Here is a 20,795-nt window from a genome sequence, read left to right as displayed (position 1 = left end):
CCGCACATCATAAGTTAGTACCAGGCTACGTGGTACAACCCACGGAATGGTCGCCTTCAGGCATTCTGCCGACTAAACTATAAAACTCATTTATCCTGTGTGTAAATTAATATTGTTTTTAGATTGTTATTCATACATGCTTGAAAGTCTCTCTTTTTGTTTCATATTCCATCTGTCAGATTATTCATTTGTAATTAATTCCGTATTTCCGTATTTCGATAACAGCAGATGAAAATATTTGGTATTAATTAAAAACAATTTATTAAAATAATGAAACACGTTAGACACAAACATGTAAGTAACACACATTATGAAACGTTTATAGAGCTTGAATTTTTGCATGGAGTAAGACAGTCAGGCAAACACGTTATTAACAAGTCAAATTTATGATTTAAATTGTAGGAGATAAATTTGTTTCGAACCCTTTGTTTATGTTCAAACTCCAAATCATATTAATTATCATTATTTAAAATTTACGCATATGTGTGTGTGTTTCGTTACGATAAACTTAATATTTCGTGAAGTTAATCAATTGTAGATCTGTTGAGAATATGGGGTCATTCCCTTCGGATAAGATTAGATTTCTGTGTGTTTCCGAAAGAAATTAGGGCTGTAGCTCCGTAGGAAGCTTTTCCTGCCCCATCTTCGTGTGAAAATATTTTATTGTTCTGATGTGTGAATTCATCTTTGTATTTGTCACAGATACACATTTTATAATGTGTTTATGTAACTCTGCAAGTGTATCTGAAGCATGGAAATATTGCAGTGTATAATGGATATATTCAGAGGTCACTGATGTGTGGCGGAAAATTAGCGGGTCACCGCACAATATAATAAAATAATTAAATATATATATATTTTTTTTTAGAAGCAACGCACACTATTTTCGTAGTGACAGAGAAAATAGTATAACCACTGCTTTAACCTGTACGAGTTGTGTGGACTTTCCTAATATGGAATGAAACGTTTTCTGTTAAGATTGAAATAAACACGCATAACTTTAACAAATGTTTCACACAAATTATTACAATAAAATTTTGAGCAATTTATATCAATTGAGAAAAATGGCGATCCTATGTCAGTGTTTTCCATTGAAGTCAAAGCTCTTCTAAATATTACGTATTTAAGAATTCAGTCCGTACCGCGAAGTAAACACAACTCTTCACCATTACAAAGATCGACTGGTTAACGCTGTTTAAGGAAATAATCGCTGTTTACACTGATAATTATACGAAACACAAAAATACAAAATAAATATTTATTTATTGTTAAAGCTTGTTCTAAAGGTTTAACTTTACTTATTCTTGCAATTGTTATTGGCTGTATTGTCTGTCATTCCGCATTATTGTCTAAAATTATGTAAATAATTATCATGACACTTTGTACTTCGTACATTCCGCATTAGTATACTTAAAGCATTTGTTTCATCGCTCTCAAATCAAACAATGTATAATTATTATTTAATTTTTTAATCGATACATAAATATTTATAGCGTTAAGATCTACTTAATTCATTTTAATATTGTTTTCTGCATTAGTCGTCGTCAGTGAAGAAAATATGTTAACATTGCTTAAGGCCGCGCCGTGTAGTCTGGGAGAAGTTTACCGACGTTTCAGAGGTCCTTGCTACCTCCATCATCAGGGAGATGAGAGCAACAGCCCAAAAGATAACCTTCTTCAGGGGGAAAAAATATTCTTCGACATGTGGTTTTGCCACATAATGTAATGATTTGGTTTTGGTAATATAAACTAAGCAGATTATGATTTTAGGTATTTTGTTCGACTACGCGACCTAAATTACAAATGAATTCAATATAATTATGCCGCGAATTACAAGAAAAATGGACGCTTTTAAAAATTAACTTAAAGTAGCATCTGGCAATATTCAAGAAGATACAGTCCTTAAAATGCAAAAATAAAATATATTCGTAGATTAAATACAGACAGGTCTACAAAAACATTATTTGAAGAGGTGTTGTACCTGAGATCATATTAATTTGTCAAGTGGTTAGCATTCCTGTTTTATATTCGGGAGGTCCTAGGTTTAAATCTCTGTCCTGAGACAGAATAAACTGAGTTAACTTTTGTTTCTCTATTCCGTAGTCGTTCTGGGAAATTATTGGATGGAACCTTGAAATATGTAGATTCTGACTTCTTCTGCATCCTTCCAAAAAGTTCATAAAAATGACCCAATATTCGCGAAATTAAATAAACTAACATTTAATTAATCTATAATTAGTAGTGGTGCCGAAATTCAGTTTACCATGAAAACTTTTCCGGAAAATGTCTGCTGGGTTGTGGTTTCCTGTAGTTTAGAACATGTTTCCGACGTTTCATACACGCTTAATGACTCATCGTCCTGATGATGGAAGCAGCAAACACCTCTGAAACGTCGATAAACTACACAATACAGAAGACATTCTCTTTGCATTTGCCGCCGTGAGGACCTTAAATCTCACAAGCTACAAATATCTAATGAAACATTTTAAACACAGCAAAAATATTGCTTTACGTTATTCGAATAAATATATTCATTTTTTATATGACGTGACCGTATCTAACCGTGGGCCAGAGTTTGTTTTCCGGTTTATTATAGCGCAGTGTGTCATTTCGATACACAATTAATTATATTGCACAACTCACAGTGTTGTGTAAATACACAATGAAGGCGCTGTACGCAACCCGCGAGTAATTGGAGCCCCGGGCAACGCACATTAATAACACTGTTGTAACCATCCACGCTTTTACTGTAACTCTGTCTCTCTTTCAGATACATTCTTCAATTTTATCTTCAGGGTGTCTTCTCTCAAATGTTTATGTATTTAACGTTATCATCAATTTGTATGATTCGTGTTTTCTTTTGCAATATAAACCCTCTTTCATTGATTCCATATACCACATGTTGTTCCCAGATAATATAGGTTGTACCTTTTAAAATGTACTTCACAACATCAGAACAAAAATTAAACCAAAAGCAGCAACCTTACCGCCACCATCTCTGTAATAGACTCTCCCTGCCTCCCCGTAACACCTGAGTCAAGGTCATCCTGGCTGCTAGGCCGCTCTGGACAAGAGTTGTGGAGATGCAAATATGGCGTATCTATGTTGCCGGCAATGTATAGAATGCCTAAAGTCAGTAGGCGAAGTGTGAAATATATCGAAATGTTAATATTGTTTGGTTGTGTTAATTAAAATTAATCAAAGTCGATTGGGTGAGCTGTCAAGACGGAGGTTGTGCGAGATAGTCGCGAAAACCGAATATAACAAACGTTTTGAGAATTAAAAACGATTATTCTATATTCTAACCTAACCTAACAAAAGTTTTGAGAATTTAAAAAAAGTTTTATATTAAGTTTTTGCAAATATAGAAGATAAAATAAAACTGTATAAATCGTATTATAGAAACTTCTTTGCTATATACTTTGCCTAAAGAATACGAGGCATTTTATAAAATTCCTAGGTATTGTATATAAAATAAACTGTTAGTTGCGTACATTGCCTAAAGGTTATAGGTGTTTTATAAGATCCCTGGGCATTTCACAGAATTCCTGAATTTCATATTTTGTCAGTAACGTATGTACTAATGTATCTTATGGCAATAATCATAATTGAACTTACGATAAGAAACATATCTGTATAGGACCTGTAGGAAAAATTAATTATGTCGTGGACAATGAGCGGAAATATATTTCGTTAACTGAGTAAAGCTTGACAACGCATAATAGCCTTTTTTTCCATAAAAATGTATTTGGTATGCATTTTATGTCGTTGTTCTGTTCCTTAGCATAAAATGGTTACTCCTTTCATATTACCAGATTTCAAAATAATGTGACTGGGTACATAAAATATTTGCGAGGTCCACGGTAGGTTGTAGGATCTTGATCTGAAACGAAAGATCACACAAAGCGATTGGAAGTTTATTGATCTTGTATTCATGTCTCGATGTGGATATAAAATCCCTTCACTCTTGACTCTGTTTAATTTAAGGTTATTTGACAAAATCCTATCTCCAGGAGAAAGTAGCTCCATAAATTTCTAGACAGGTATATTTGCAGATATTTTTCGAGAATACTCGTCTTGTGTTCAGCAAAAAAGTTTGGAGTCGCCTGCGAAAAGGGAGAAATGTGACAGAAACTTACGATTTTGTTTACCACCGCTGCTGCAACCCCCCACCCCCCACAACCACCCCCCAGACACACACACACAGGCTTTAACCTAGTTTCCTTACTCCGAAAATAAATCTGACAACATTGTGTACTTAGATAAAAAATAAAATGTATATCGCCCTTTACAGATATAAGGACACTCTGTTTTTGGCAACTTTTTTTAAACATTTTTCGGACAGTTCTCGTCTCACAGCGGGAATTAATTTTGTTCACCTAAAGCTGTTAGAACAAAAGAATTTTATACTTATAATTCCTTATGCCTATTTAATTTCACTCCATAATTTTAACATGTTAGTAGATAACAAACATATCTACAAATGTAAATAAAGATAGGCATTTTTCGTATGCCTTAGGTCAGTGGTATTGAACCTTTTTTTGTTCGCGTACCCCCCAGATATAATTTCTCTTCAAATTTGTACCCCCAAAGTTGTTGGTGTATAATTCGAGTTATACATAGTATATAATCTACATCTAAAATAAATTAAATAAATTACATTACTGATTATTCAGTGTTTATCATGAAACAATATTTTTTTTAAATTTCAAGTACCCCCTAAGATGTCTTCGCGTACCCCAGGTTGAATACCACTGCCTTAGGTAATTCCAGCTTACTGAGAGAATTTTAATATTTCAAAATTGGGATTTTTCATACCAGCGAGGATGATGGTATTCTTCTCTGTTATGGCGCCGTGTGGTCTTTTACGTAAATGCCAACGTTTCGGAGGTATATTCTGTTTACATCTTCAGGGATTAAATTTGGAATTTAGAACTTTTCTTACTGGCCTTCGTGTTTAGGCATTATTCTCAAAGTAAACGTTTTTACTATTGAAATGTACAATCTGAGAATGTGAAAACCAATAAAGGGATTTTTTTATAAGATTTGTCATGTCGAAAGTGAACAGATTAAAGTTTTAACTTTTGAGTCAAGCGGATTTTTAGGTGATCGAGATTTCGTGCGTGTGTCGTATTCCTCGCTTATTAAAACATACTCTCAGGTACATAATTTAATTTAGGTTGTCTTAACAGTGCATCGTAAAGTATTTTTAGTTATTTGAGTCTCTGATGGTTTCCGTCTGCCAAACGCGACTGCGTAGCATTTTTTTAAACTCTAAAACATCTGTAATCGAAACTTTTTTAAAATGGTGTTTCCCCTTGATAGGAGGATGAATAGGGAAAAAGAATGAAGCTTGTTTAAACGTAAAGAATAATTGCGTGTTCCGAGGCGAAATGAGACTGGATGTTGGAATATAAGGAAATAAAAAAGTACGAACTTCAAACGAAGGCTTCGTGTTTGTTCCGAACGATACATCTCATGTTCATTTGGAGGAAATGGTAATCATCTTTAAAGCCTAAAACAATAGTTTCTGTGGTGAATTCGATCAGTGTTTCAAGGCGTTTACATCTGTAGATATTTCTAAGTATATTTTAAAATTTCTCAGCGAAATTATTTCTTCTCTGCACTTAAATAAAGAAATCGAATTTATTTTTTACTAAAATCACGCCTAAACTGCTACTCAGCTCATTGCATTAGTGGTACATAGTACCCAGTAGCTTCTCAAGCTACGTTGTGCGATTATCAACAATTTATATTAATCACTATACGATTTAGTGATCGTTCGATTTTTGTTCGTAACTTCCAAGCAGAATTTCAACCGGTCCATGAAATTTTCCAGTCTTTCATGAATATTATTAAATAAAGTGTCACGATGTTAGTCCCCCAACAGTGGCGCTAGTGTCGTTTAGGTGTCACATGCCAGTTACGTCGGGAATTTTTGTGTTCGAAAGTTGGAAAGTCCGAATGTGGGGGCGTAATTTTCATACGAAGTGTTATTAAAATCTATCATTTGTTTTAAATTATATCAGGGGAGCCGAGATGTGGACACAGTTACAATCCTGCCGAAATTCTGACAGGTAAAGTAGGGAACAAAAGTCTATTATTTCTTTGGATTTTGGGTTGTCATGGCAGTGAAGATGTGCAAGTTCATCTTTACCCCCTGAAGATGGAGGCTGTGCACTCCTCCGAAACGTTGGTATCTATCCAAAAATCCCTACGGTGTTCGTGTTTTATTTAACGTGGAAATTTTTAAACATTAATTACTTGAGTTTTAGTTTCAAAAGGAAAGGAATTCGGCATGATGTATCACAAAATTACGACTTTGGGCCTATAATATTCTTGTGCGTAAATCTGCTCAAAATCTTGCTAATTCTGACCGCATTTTTTAAATCTTCTTATGTTTTCCTTGGTGCATCCGCAGAGAGAAATTCTGTTATAGGCTGTTGTCTTCAACATCTTTCGGCCTAATGGTAACTATATATACCACTTGCTTAAAAAGTGTATACTTATACATATTTTTCCCACATCGTGTATTTGCAGGGCATTATATCTAACTATTTGGTCTTTGCATTGGAGAAATGTTGTGTTTCCTTTTTGGTAGGAACTGAATATTTAAATGTTATTTAGGTTATCTTTGGTTTCCAGAGGGTGCAGGGATCTCTCGGTAAGGTCCTTTAAATTTCAAAATAATTCAATTCATTTATTATTGTGCAATTACAGCCAGGCACAAAAACAGCATTCAATAACTATGGTACATTACATAGATGAGATACAAAATAAAATATTAATACTAAATGAAAACAAATAAATAATAAGAAACGAGAAAAAACTTAAAAAATTAAATACCACAAAATATGGACAAAATGAAATATTTTAAATAATTCAATTCAATTCTTTTTATTAAAGTTTTGCATAAACGTAATAATAATCTTGTCATTTGATGACATTTAGGACATGTAGCTGATGAAGTGTTATTAAGTGAACAAACAAAAGAAAGTACTGTGAAGTTGGTTTTATTACGACTACAGGATCAGGGCATTAATTCTTAATTTCCCTTTCAGGTGGCGTGGATGCACTTCGAGCAGTCTGCAATATTAACTGTACACAACCACGTGATCACACGAAATCCTCGCATCTCTGTGACACATGACAAACATCGAACTTGGTTCCTCCATATCAGTAATGTCCAAGAGGAGGATAAAGGCCGGTACATGTGTCAGATCAACACGGTGACCGCGAAGACGCAGTTCGGGTACCTACACGTAGTGGGTAAGTTCATTTCCAGGCTCTACACAAGATCTGACAAATAACCCAATCGATTATGTAAAATATACAAATTTTATAGTCAATTTGCCTCGATGACCGCGGTCATATCGAAACTGATTGTGTTTCTAATTTCTTACGCGTCACTGGTTTTGCCAGGAAACATCGCTGGAAATAATTTTCTGAAATTGTTTTTGGTATCTTAGTTACAATTTAATGAATGAATATTTCGATAAAGAACATTATTTAATATTTTAAATATTTTAAATGTTAATTATTGTAATATTTTAATATTTAATAAGAATTTATTGTGATTAGACGGACAAGATTTAAACAATATATATGAATATCTTTAGATGATTCAAAATCAGACGCTTCAAAGGAAAATTCAGAAACGTAGAACGTCATTCAAGTAAGAAATAAACTGAACGCATGGTTGGTGTTCCAAAACTGCTACTTTAAATTTTGGCAACAAATCCCCTTACCAAAACGTAGATGGAAAAGGGAATTATCATGATGAAAAATCCCCTTGTCCAGCCAAAGATTTGAGATTTGTTTACGGGTTGGCTACAGTAAACGTCCCAGTACGATAAATCGGCCTAGTGACTGTTTTAGAGAAAGGGATTCGTATTTTTTGTTAATATCTTTGATATTATAAAAACAGATTATCATTTTACTCTCTGTATTTTGACATCCACACTTTAATTGGTCTGGGATTCTGTGGAATTTTTTCGTTGGAGATTTTATCCGTTTCTTCTAATTTCTGAATACTTAATTCTCGTTATATGTTTATATTTTTCTCCAAAATGTCGGATTCTTTAAAGAGAATTCTCGAGAGCCCTGAGCAAAATTGTTCTTATTTCATCGCAATAAAACATTTTTCTTATCAGTCGCCAAAAACGCTTGAGTGTTTGAAGTTTGATGAAGACTTTCTGCCTCTTTGGAAAATAGAGACGAAACATTTTGGTGGGATATATGCCACGCGTAGCAGAGTCGAAACAGGTGTAAGATTCCTTTCATAAACACATGTTCATCGTTCCACACTTTTATCAGTACAGACCTTACAGAATTTGGAATAAAATAGAGATTTGTAGGGCGAGAACGGGGTGATCTGAGTAGGCAGAGGGGGGGATGCGAATCTTATGCATTTTACATGTCAACCCACGCGAATACAGTGACTTCACCCGCCAACACAACGCGTCACAAATTCCTCCATTACTTTAGCACTAAATGGTCGTAACATTTCAAAGTTCTGCTGTGATGCTTGAAAATGTATGCAAATGGATTTTGTTCATACAGCAACAGCAGTTCCCTCTAACGGCAGGAATTTATAGAAACTTGACGATGTGTATTGCAGTGGTTAAACTTTAAATCATCCACTTATCTCGAAATTTTGTATATTATCCTTGGATTTTATTTACGATTTCTGTGACATGTTAAAATTTGAGATCAGACTTCTAACTAACTAACTAACTAACTCCATGCTCAGACTCCTTGAAAAGCTAATAGTAGCTCAGATTGTCAGAATCACAGAGTTTATTACGAGTTTACAAGAGGTAGTCCCTTGTATCCGTTTTAATATTATACCCCTTCTATTCAGCTATGCCTTTAAACTGGACTCTTACTTTCATGTATTCTATATTCCCCACCCTGACTCTTTCTGGTACACAAACAATTTATGAATCTCCTTCTTTTAATTCTTCGCTTTAATCATTGTAATCATCGTATTTAAATGAGACTGTAAGTTTAAAATGTAAGAGATGAAAAAAAAATTTACTTTCAAAACGCATGAAGCAAATCATTAATTCAAGCCGTTCCTGATTTATAGATCAATTTTCCAGACGAAAACTGAGACCTCGAATTTAGCTGCCGGATTTTTCACACGTGAATTGACATTACCAAAGTTTCCGGTAGAGTACAGCACTCGTAGGCCGCTGTAACTACCATCTCACGCTTCTCTGGAACGGATGAGATTTCTCTCGGTTTCTCTCCCTACATTATATCTTTGCCTCTATCCATTTAGCTTTTAATTATTAAGTAAAGTGCGCCCAATTATCCGAAGGGGAAGAAAAATATCCAAGTTTAACCCCGCGCCACAACTGCACATCGACTCAGTAACATTACTTAGAACGCTTAAAACCAAAGGCAATCTCATCAGTTTGAAACTGAGGAGTTCTAGCTGAAATATTTGAGCTTGGTGATGGAGCCTGATTAAAAGGTTCTGAATTTTAGATGGATGTAGTCCTTTTGGTTAAGTTGAAAATATTAAGGATAGGAAAGTTTTACACATCGTCCTCGAAAATGTATCCCAGAGCCGAACTAAACTTTAAAGTTGTCTACTTTGGCAATAAAGGACAGGGTGGATGGAAGGAGGGTTGTATTCTTGGTTGGGGAGGTAAAACCACTTCTGTTATATATTATTAGACGTACAAATGATATATTCACATTTAATTTCTAAGAATAATTATTTATCTTCATTCTTTGCACCATGAACAACAATTAAAACAACAGCATTGTTATATATTTCAACGTTCTCGTCACCCATAATGAAATTACTTCTAAAAGCTGCCTGATTACAGCAGCACTTTTAAAATTTTAGATGTCGTCACTGAGAGACTGTGTGTAACATTTTGTAACAGTCGTAATGTTGACGATGACGAGTTGTTAGGTCTCTGTCCAACCCTGAACCTGGAGGACCTCACCTTTTCGGCTGTTCGTGACAGCTTATTTAACCCATCCGCTTGGAACTCTCCAAAAAATGAAGACCTTTCTTAGTTGTCAAAGCCATTGAGGCGAGTAAGATCATATTTGTATATTAGACCTAACTGTACTAGATACTGAAGTACATTTTTCCACTCTTGTATCATTTAAAGTCACATACTGAAGGAATTTTAGTGTTATTATTAATTATTAGTAAGTGGGGAATCACATTTAAACTTTTCTTCGTTTGTGAGATGGTAAAGTTGCGTCATATTGTGATATTGTAATATTTTAATATTTAATAAGAATTTATTGTGATTAGACGGACAAGATTTAAACAATATATATTTTCTTCGTTTATTTAAAAAAAGTTATCGACCCAGAGAAAGAAAGTTAATTGGTAATACAATTAATAAACTAAGGACTGGAATTTTTGGATATTGATTTTTATATTACACCCCGCGTCAGTAATTTTCAGACTCGATTCTGGACCGTGCCGAATTCTGTTTGCGGATACCTCCTGCAAGTAAATGTACAGAAACTGAAGTATCTAGGGCAGGGAGATGCATATCTATAAGGAGGGTCTTCGGGAGTCGTTAATGAAATCGGAACAGCTGTAGTATCTTTGAAATGTCATTGGTGATGGCGGAAGACAGGTTTAAAAAAAAACCATGAATACCGATTCTTAAATATAAAACGTTATATGTCTTATGTTTCTTACAGCTGTCCTAAGCCACTCCTCTCAATAAATAATTCAGGATTGAAGTTTGTAGCCCTGTAAGAAATCCCCGATAGGCAATGCTTAAAACGGTCCAACGAGCTACATGTTACTAGCGGGAGTTAATTTGGTCTGCTTTTATGCATTGTGGTAACGGAAAAGGAAATATTTATGAAGGGAATATACCCCTATTTTCATGGTTGTGTGAGGTTCCCCTAATGGCTCTGGCCACTACATTTACCCAGCAGGACTACAAAGCTAAAACTGTCAAAGTGTGTGACGAAAATGAGATGTTCTCTGTGTCGTCCATTAAGGTTATCAGACACGCGTCACTACGAGTAAGAAATTTAAAGGAATGGAAAGGTTTGAATTTCTTCACTCCAGGCTAGATGTTAGAAACATTTTTGAAAATCTAAGGGCTACTAAGAGAATACTATTTTTTTTTATCAAAGTACAAATACAATTTAACAGAGCGCTGTAGGTAAATTTAAGTGTACGTACGATGAACTAGTGGAGACACATTTTGAGGTAGTCGAAGGTTTGAAAGGTCACGTCATTGGTTCAGGTGAATATGACCAAAAACCTCCAGCGCAATTTAATTAATAACGTTTTAATATTATCCCTTGTCTTCCAAGTGCTGCCATGCTTTCAAGTTTTGTAAATGTGTCGTACTTCGTGACCAGCCGAGTGTATCTTTCTCGAAGAGATCATCGTAACATTAGGTGAGGATCGGAAAGGAAGTAGCTGCTAACCGTTAGAGTTTCTCAGCATCCCCTCCTGAACCACCTTCGATTTACATTGGAAAATAAAGTCTGACACCATATAAAATTAGGTGAATTTTTTTTTTTGAATATTTTCGATATTATCATCGTTTGATCAATTGAAAACTGTTATGGATTTTCCAAAACAGAATTCTCCCTTCGTCTTAGATGTCTTAATATTGTTACTGCATGTTTTTCGTATTTTAAAATGTTTTCTTGCAAACTCGTCAGAGCGCAAAATATAAATGTGGTTTTTTTTTTCGAGTCAATTTTAAAGGGTTCTGAAGATTTTAGTTACATTCGAGGTTACGAAGTCCTTGAACCTCATCCATCGTATGGTATTCAAAAGAACACGACGTTTCGGGAACTGAGTTGTTTTTGTCATCTTGTAATATAGGAAGAAGAACAGAAGATCTGTGTGATGGTTCCCCGATTGAGTAATCCTCAGACCTGGACAACACAAACATTGAATTATTCTGTATATTCACCGGTCATATGCGGAATGTATCACATAATTGACCACCAGACTCGAAAATAATAAATAAAAAACTAAGATTCACATCCCATGTCGTTAATCGTAGCAACCTCAAAGAATTTAAAAGTTGGAATGATAAAACCAATATAATATTGTTGTTGTTAGGTCTGAGGATATGAAATCAGAGGGCCTAACAGATACGTTTCCTGAAGATGGCAGTCTTCTAGGTTGTAACGCCATTTGGTATTGTAGACGTCGCAACAAACCACAGGACCATCTTCATACTCGTCGCCGTGATAACCTGAAATATCATATAGATTTTTTAGTCATCCCTTTTACGTGATGACGAAACCAGGATCGATTTATCGAAACGTTGTAATTTTAAAATTTTTGACGTTGGACAAAATCTAAAAGATACTTTCGGCACAATACAACGCGTTTTTATCAGAAACCTTCAGAAATACAGTAATCATTACTTTTTCTTGTATATATCCGTTTATAGTTTAGTCATATTACTTAGGTGACGAGCTCAGTAATATCAGATTTAAGCTTTGTGTTTTCTCCGGATTTTCACATTTCAGTTTTATAGTAGCCGAGACTCCGCATTTCCGATATAACAGATTTAATATCAATTTCCTCGCTGTAATTAAAATTACGTAAACTGCGATCCACCCACCGGCTACAGTTGGTTTACTGAAGTGGTAGTAATGTACGGTTGAATGAGTTGTAATGCGGGAAGGTAATCTTGCTTCGAAGTAGCAGTCTTCACGTGTTTCCTCAAAACAGTCGATAATATGCCACTCCCTAGTGTATTGTCAGTTAATTAACATCGCTACCACTCAGGCAGAATTAAGTGACCATCAGTTACGTAGTCTAGAATGTGCGTGGTATGCGTTAGTTACCGCGTTGAATCCCTGGAAATTGTGCCTTCTCAAACTCTGAACCGACAATGATTTGTGCTTCGATAATCTGAAACAATTTTATTTTTATTTTCAATACATTAATAATACATTGGACGCAAAATAACTCCGAGCTTGTGTGACCTTTATAAATACACGCGTGGAGGCAGGAGAAGACCACGAAGAGATAACCCAACCATTTCTTGTACTATAGGATTTGAAGTAATTACATTTAGACTGTATAAGTGAGCCTGTATTTATTATATCAAATCTAAAACTTCTTGACGATGGTGAAGAGTCAATTGAATAAAAATTTACTTGGATCCAAGTAAATTTTTATTCAATTGACTGTATTTAATATATTTTATAGTTACTTTGGTTCGCTAAACGCAGTTTTGTGTAAAAGTCACTTGATCAAAATTCCACCTAGTGTATTGAAATTAAAAGTGGGGAAAATGTTTATATTTACGCTCAGACTCTTTGCTGTATTACTCTCCCCTCTCATGTCAAATCCCCCCTTCCTTTTTTACTATAACGTAGCACAAGTTCGCGGTTATTTTGCGTCTAATTTTTTGTTTGTTTGTTTGTATTTGAATCCCTGTAAACTTTCGTTTATCACAAAACACAGAACATCACTGGAGTAGTGTTTCTTTTGAGACGTTGAAAGTTTTTCAAGTAGAAAAGAAATTTATTGTAGTCGAAAAGTTCAATTCTGTGCTTAAAAGTGCCTAAAACCAGTCACTAACTGAGCCAGACGCGTCCTTAATTTTGTTATATCCTACCTTCGTTTAAAGTATTGTACTTTCCTGAAACTTTGTCCTTAAAATACTCGACTAAAACAGTACAGAATTTCGGTTCGTGGGAAGGGGCACAAGGATACAAATTGCATCACACGCTTACAAAACTTGTTGCATATTTCTGGTATGTAAGGGGTAAATGTAATACCCAGCAATCCGTCCGTTCCACACTTTCTTCTCAAACGTATAGCTAACTAACTAGATGGGTTTGGGAACCTGAAGGTTCATCACCGAATAAACGAAAGCCCTCTACCGGTCCTTGTCCTGGGATAGCAAAATCCAATCGCTTTTTTGAAATATATATTTAACTTAAATTGTTAATTAGTCGCATAGCTGAATATTTTCATTTACATGTATTATTACATGATAGATTATAAACATAGCCACGGTGGACTAGCGGTTAGAACGCTGGCCTTGTAATCCTGTAGTCTCGGGTTGGATTCCCGGCGGTGCCCGAATTTATAACTTGTGTTGGGCAAGGCCGTGGTCTAGGCAACACGGAGTTTTCCTCCGTGGCATCCCAACAATTACTCCATTCACACACAGAAGAAGGCAATGGCAAACCACTTCTGAATCATCTGCCAAGAACGTATATGAACAGGTCCCAGTCCGAGAAAAGGATGGAAGGATCCTGTTCATATGGACCTGTCGTCAGACAGAACACTAAATAATAATAAGATTGTAAACAGTTAAATAATTATTGACTTAAATAATTAACTTATCCAAAGAATATAACAAAATTATAAAGTTATCGAACATTGTAAAATAAAGTCTTTTAGGAATAATTGCAAGAAAATGTTTACAAATGCATTGCTGTGAGAAAATTGAAAATTGAATTTTCACAAAATTTAATGATTCTAGATTAACTAGTTGTTTAGAAAAATGTATCTTTAATATGACAAAATTAAAATTGCAAAAATGTATCTCAAAACTTCTTCCTAAGTAGTTTGCTTGAATTGTTAGTTAAAGGGTTAGTTAAATATTTAGTCAGGTGGTTTGTCGGTTTGTTAACTCTTCGTGTTTGCCAGTTCTGTGCAGAACGGAACCCTTTCATCAGCTTGACAGGGAAATTGCGAGTTAATGTGTTACCCCACAGAGTGCGCTGATAGTCGCTTGATAGATGTGGTTCAGCAGCCGTGATGCTAGGATTAAGAACATTTACGAACACATTTCTATTTGAAGCTTAGTACAGATCATTCTGGAGCCATTTTATACGTAAATGTAACCATGATATTGGCTGTTTGTAAATCTGCAAGGAATCCCATGTTAACTAACACGTGTGTCTAAAATACTGCTTTTTTAAAACATACTAAAATACTGGTGTTTTACGCCGTGTAGTCTTGTAGAAGTTTACCAACGTTTCGGAGGTATTTGCTGCTTCCATCATCAGGGTAACAAAACCCAGAAGATAGGCATTTATACAGAACGTCGTGAGAAACTAAGATCCGGGATTTTCTAGCTGTAATGTAGGTAGTTATGTACGAGGTGCGATCGGAAAGTTTCAAGACTACGCGTATAAAAAAACCCGTACACTTATCTCAGGTATTAAATTCATCCATCACCCTCGAAGTAGTTCCCCTGGGAGTGAACACAACGATCCCAGTGCCGCTGCCAAGCCTGGAAGCATCCCTGGAAATCTTTCTTTGTCAGCCTGTCAAGCACCATCTGCGATTCTGCCTGAATCTCTTGCCAAAGACTCGCCAAAACGGCTACGGAAACGTATGAAATGCTAAAGCAAGCATTTGGGGAGTCCGCAAACTTTTGTGTGGCATTCACGTTTTAAAAATGGCCGAACCTCTGTCGATGATGACGAGCGTTCTGGACGGCCATCTTCGAGCACAACGCCCGAAAATGTTACGAAGATCGACGTCGTACCATCAACGACTTGTGCGACATTGTTGGGATAGGCTATGGGACCTGTCAGCTGATTCTAAAGGAAGAACTCCACATGCGACGCATCCTGTCTGAGGACCAGAAGCAGAATCGACTTGACTTCTCGTTTGTCAGGAGCTCAAAGATCTTGCAAGAACCGACCCCAACTTCCTTTCTAAGCTCCGTGTGACTTCTTCCTCTTCCCAAAGATGAAAATTCAGCTAAAGGGAAGGAGATTTGAGACGATAGAAGAGATTCAGGCAGAATCGCAGATGGTGCTTGACAGGCTGACAAAGAAAGATTTCCAGGGATGCTTCCAGGCTTGGCAGCGGCGCTGGGATCGTTGTGTTCACTCCCAGGGGAACTACTTCGAGAGTGATGGATGAATTTAATACCTGAGATAAGTGTACGGGGTTTTATAGGCGCAGTCTTGAAACTTTCTGATCGCACCTCGTAGGTGTCTGATGACATATAGACCTTGCATGGGAATTTAGAAATTTTCCAAAATATTACGCTTATTACTTACGGTATTACTTGGTATACCGATCTGTAACAAACGTTTAAGTACGCAATATACATTTGGTGTAATATAATTTCAATAAAGTTACGTCATAAATCAGAATGTATTCGGGAGAATTTGGAATTCTGTGCATTGCATTGTGTCTGTAGACTTTGCATTAGAGACAATTCCATTTCATTTGCAGTTAAAAGCCTCGAAGTCGTGCGGGTGATCTACGTTCTAGGAACAAGGCATAATAATGGCTCTGAACTTAGCTCCAATAACTTTTCGAGTCGTCTCCCCCCGTATTCAAAGGTAATGAATTTTATGGTGGGGGGTACCGTACTTTAACTAGCTTACAGTCATAGTAAGATAATATGAACGGTTTGTGATAATAATTCTATCCGTGTTCTGTACCGACGGCTTTGTTTCTGATCTTGTCCACTGCAAAATTTTCATATTAATTACCTCGTCTGTTTTCTGTTCCCTTAAGCCAAATGTTAATAGCACTTTGAAAGCCTCGTGAATTAAGCTTTCGATGTTTGTGAGTTTAAAGTCCATTATCTTTCGACTGTCTGAAACTTGTGTACCGCTTTGAATTTTGCACAAATTGTCAACAAGTTGACATCAGATTCTACGCCAAAGTACGTATAATAATTCCCCCCGGAATGGACATTTTTGCCGAAGGCCAACTTCATTAGTGCAGAGAGCAGTTTTGTAGGGGATTATTGTGTTATTTCAGGAACTCGCATTTTATAGAAAATGCTCACCTCTCGCTGCTAAAGAGAAAGATATAATAGTGTTTTCATCTTTTTTTAAAGTATTCTGCAAGTGTCAAAGTGCGTCAGGCTCGTACAATGTTTTGCGACTTGAAGCATTTGCAGATATGTTTCAGCCGAGACATTTTCAAAAAATAATTCACCAGTGTCAACCGAAATATGAATTTAAATAATTTATATTTCATGTTGACTGTAATTTAACGTAAAATAACGATGTTTCAGCTAGGTTTATGTATGATTTCGTAATCAGTATTTTATAATTATTTGAAAAATTAATACGCTATATCTTATTTTTTAATCTTTACACAATAGCACCGTTGAAGCCGTGATGGACCAAGGTTCCTCAACGTAACAAATCAGGAACAAATTAATTTCTAGGCACTCGCGGTTACCTGAGCTGATAGTGTTTGGTGAACAATAAAAATATTAAATTTATCTGGTCTAAAAACCATAAACTAGTGTCACTTTTGACAGATTTTGAATGAGGGCAGAAATGAATTTCCAGGCGTTACCTCTGACAAACTGAACACGATATGTGTAGACGAAAACATTATAAATCCGCCATATTATTAAAATTTTTGACTTTATAGCCGAAAGAAGTGAATTTATATTCGATGCGTAATATTTAAAAAAAAAGTTTTGTAAAATTATTTTTTATTTTCGTATCAGCTTATGGCGGTGCATCAAGATGGCTGTTTCTCGTTTTATTATAGCAATTACACACTTTATGTTAATTTTACGTACCTAAAGGTAATAAATATTTACACACACCTTAAGAGAACTGTAATCAGAATTTCCTGATACATACGTACACGCACGTACTATTTTTTTTTTACCCTGTAAATCTTCTCGTGAGTACCTGAACATTGTTTCAAGAGAAAATATTAAAAATAACAAGTTAAATTATATAACAGAGTAAAACAACAGCACGTGTGGCTCCAGCGCGTTGCACTAATCTTCAGAATTCAGACCTGAAGTCTGTTACATCAAAGGTTTTGGAATGCAGATCGGTAGAGTTTGAGAGGTGGGGGGGATAACAGGAATTGCTTCGGGGAATAGAAAATATGCGAGGTGGATTTTAGTCAGGATGGTGGTCACGTCGTGGATTAGTTGGACGGGCAGAGGGTGGTAGAGTCGGTCAGAGTTCGCCTCAGGGCACCCGCAAAGGCTGTTATAGGACTTCTCGACGCCACGGACCAAAGACTGGACGGTGGCGTCGCATTCAACTGAGGACAAAGATACAACGAAACTAAAATTTATCATGCAGACAGCGTTATTTATATTTAATCATAATTTCCTTCCTTAGGGAAGAAATTTCTCTTACGACACCGCCATCATAATCGCGTGTTTTTTTTATATGCTAATGACAATATTTGATTTTCTTGTTTAATCGAGTTTTACGAAACATTGTATCAAATTTATATCGTGGCAGACTACCGCGAGTCTAATACTTTTTTTAACTTCCCACAATCGATCTTAGTAATATGGCGGACACGCGAACGTGTGGGGTAGGGCCACTGATATCAACATTACTGTCTTTTTATCACGTGTAAAACATCATGGCGGCCGTGCGAAATATTTTTTTTTCGGTTTAATAGCGATAATTAATTAATTTGTAAAGCTACGTAAGTGAATTTTTTATGGAGGTAGATTATATTCACATACCTATAAATTACGTATAAAATATTAACATTTATAAACATGGCGACGTATGAAGCTTTCAGGTTATAGCCCATCACGGTTTTAATTTTTGATCGGGTTATTAAGAACGCAACCTCCGTTAATGTCGACGGTGTGCTATACTTACATAAGCCGCGTTATATTTTTAGGGTAGCGAAAGGCGTGTTTTACGATGGATAGACCAAACATGTAGCTAGAATGGTGTAAACAGTATATCAGTATATGCAGAGGTTTGTTAAGATGCAGGTGGTGAAAATTGGATGTATATAAATGTGACAAGGGAATTTTAAGTCCTGGCGGTATATATTTCATGTGTACGGCTACCACAGTGTTACGTTTGTGGTGAGAAATGATCTAGGTTCGTGTCGCAAGTTTTATGTATCTTATACATTTTATATGTAACAGTATTATTTTACTTGTTCAATTTTATCAGTCTAATCACAATAAAATATTATTATTAAATATTAAAATAATAAAATATTAAAATATTACTACAATTAACATTTAAATATTTAAAAATATATTAAAATGATGCTCTCTATCGAAATGTTCGAACATTTCGATAGAGATTGTAGTAATATTTTAATATTTAATAATAATATTTTATTGTGATTAGACTGATAAAATTGAACAAGTATATATTCAACACAATATGACGCAACATTATCATCTCAGTATTATTTTAGTTAACGTTCACCATATGAAGGTTTGAGTGTGTTGAATTCTTTCCGATGTTGTGACGATATTGATATTGGCACTTCTGTTTGAAATTTTTAATTGTTTTATCGAAACGTAAATTTGCTTAGTTTTCCAAAGTGGTGCTTCGTATGTAAGCAACATTTTAAAACGTACGTCTGTTTTGCAGTTGCGTTAATGTTTGAACGTTGGTAACACTGGATAAAATATGCCCACGGATGTGCCCGGAAAGCAAACTTACTTAACTCATTTTGTAGTAACTAAAGTAGGCCCGTTCTGTACAGAATTTCTCAGGATCAAGTGACTTACAAGTGGAAAGAGCTTAAAGATGGCGGGCTTCTGGGATATTGTCTCGAAGAAGTTAGGCCGACATTTTAGAGGATGGATTTAGTAAGCACTTCCGAAACTTTGGTCAACTTCTACGAGACTGAACGGTGCAGAATCCCGGGAGACTGTCATCTACAGGGTGTCCCACCAAAAATGTTTACGCAAATTTAATGAATCATATGAAGATATTTTAATTAAACCAGACCATTACGTACGTCAGCATTTGCACTTAGTGAATTAGAAAATTTGATGAAGGTGTTTTAAATGACCACCGTTCACGTCTTCCGTACAAACACAGCACAAGGAGATCGGTTATAAGGTTAAGATTCCGTATTATAATGTGTATATATAATTTTGTGACTGCCTGTACATACACACCGCTGTGAGAACCTGAAAGCTCGCTTTGAAAGAGATTCTGAACGTGAGAGAAGTGGTTACTAAATGTGAACGACTTGTATAAAATGAACGCAGATCGAGAAGTCATATCGAAAACAGATCAAATCCGAGTCAACTTCAGTCTGTTTCATCTTCGCTTGTCCTTGGAAACTGTACAGGAAATTCGATTTGACTTTCATCCTGTTTCTTAAAAATGACTCTTCGTGTAGTAAACAACTACTTAAGAATGTATTGTGTATTTTTTTAAAAAAATATATTTATTTTGGTGTATGTTTAACAAACGTCGAGGAGATTTGACGTAAAGTTCTTGACAATTTTGAAACTTTGTTTCCTTCGGCCAACGACTGTGGGTTTAATCCTGGCGTTGTTTGTATACCTTATATATGAAGATGAAATTACGTCTGTATGTTCGCTTATAGCTCAGAACGGATACACCCGTTTTGGACCAAACTTAGCACGTTTATTCCATGTAATCATAAATTAATTTTGGTAAGGTATAAACTCCAAAAATTTGTTCAAGTTCGAGTCCTGGTGATGTTGGTTACTGTAACTCAAATTCTAAGCTCATTTAAAACGGAACCGATTTCCAAATTTTGTTTCTGCCGCGGAATTACGAAAATAAAGGCCAGAACACCAAAAATACTGTCCTGGGTTTGAATCTCGGTGAAGATGATGTGTAGGGGTTGGTTTATCGTCTGTGCTATTCAGCGGTAAGTATGGGAAAGCTTTCCGGAAGTAAATATTGATAAGAAATGTAACCATCCGTCGAATGTCCCCGCTGTAACACAAAGTGCAGTTTTGCTATTAATGTCTATAATTTACGGCAGTGTAACAGCTGAATTCTAATTAGATCTATCAAAAATATATTTATAACCGTCATTCGAAAGCGTGAAAGCCAGTGAAAATTGTAATTGAATTTATATCGGTTATATT

At 35.6% G+C, this 20,795-nt stretch overlaps 1 protein-coding gene across 5 annotated transcripts in view; it reads left to right on the top strand.

The window, feature by feature from the left end:
• Positions 1-20,795, top strand: part of LOC110841259 (neurotrimin) — a 497,850-nt gene that overhangs the window by 395,983 nt on the left and 81,072 nt on the right. For all 5 annotated transcript variants that reach the window (XM_087343406.1, XM_087343407.1, XM_087343405.1 and 2 more), the window contains one exon: positions 7,062-7,269. In XM_087343406.1, coding sequence (XP_087199532.1) covers positions 7,062-7,269 — 208 coding nt within the window. The remainder of the gene's footprint in view (positions 1-7,061; positions 7,270-20,795) is intronic.

Source organism: Zootermopsis nevadensis, unplaced genomic scaffold (genome assembly GCF_977971745.1).
Source record: "Zootermopsis nevadensis isolate Lab colony 2312 unplaced genomic scaffold, Znev_1.0 Znev_ptg000005l, whole genome shotgun sequence".
Taxonomy (NCBI): domain Eukaryota; kingdom Metazoa; phylum Arthropoda; class Insecta; order Blattodea; family Termopsidae; genus Zootermopsis; species Zootermopsis nevadensis.
Note: the sequence above shows the minus strand (reverse complement) of the source record. Positions and strands in the feature narration are given on the sequence as shown.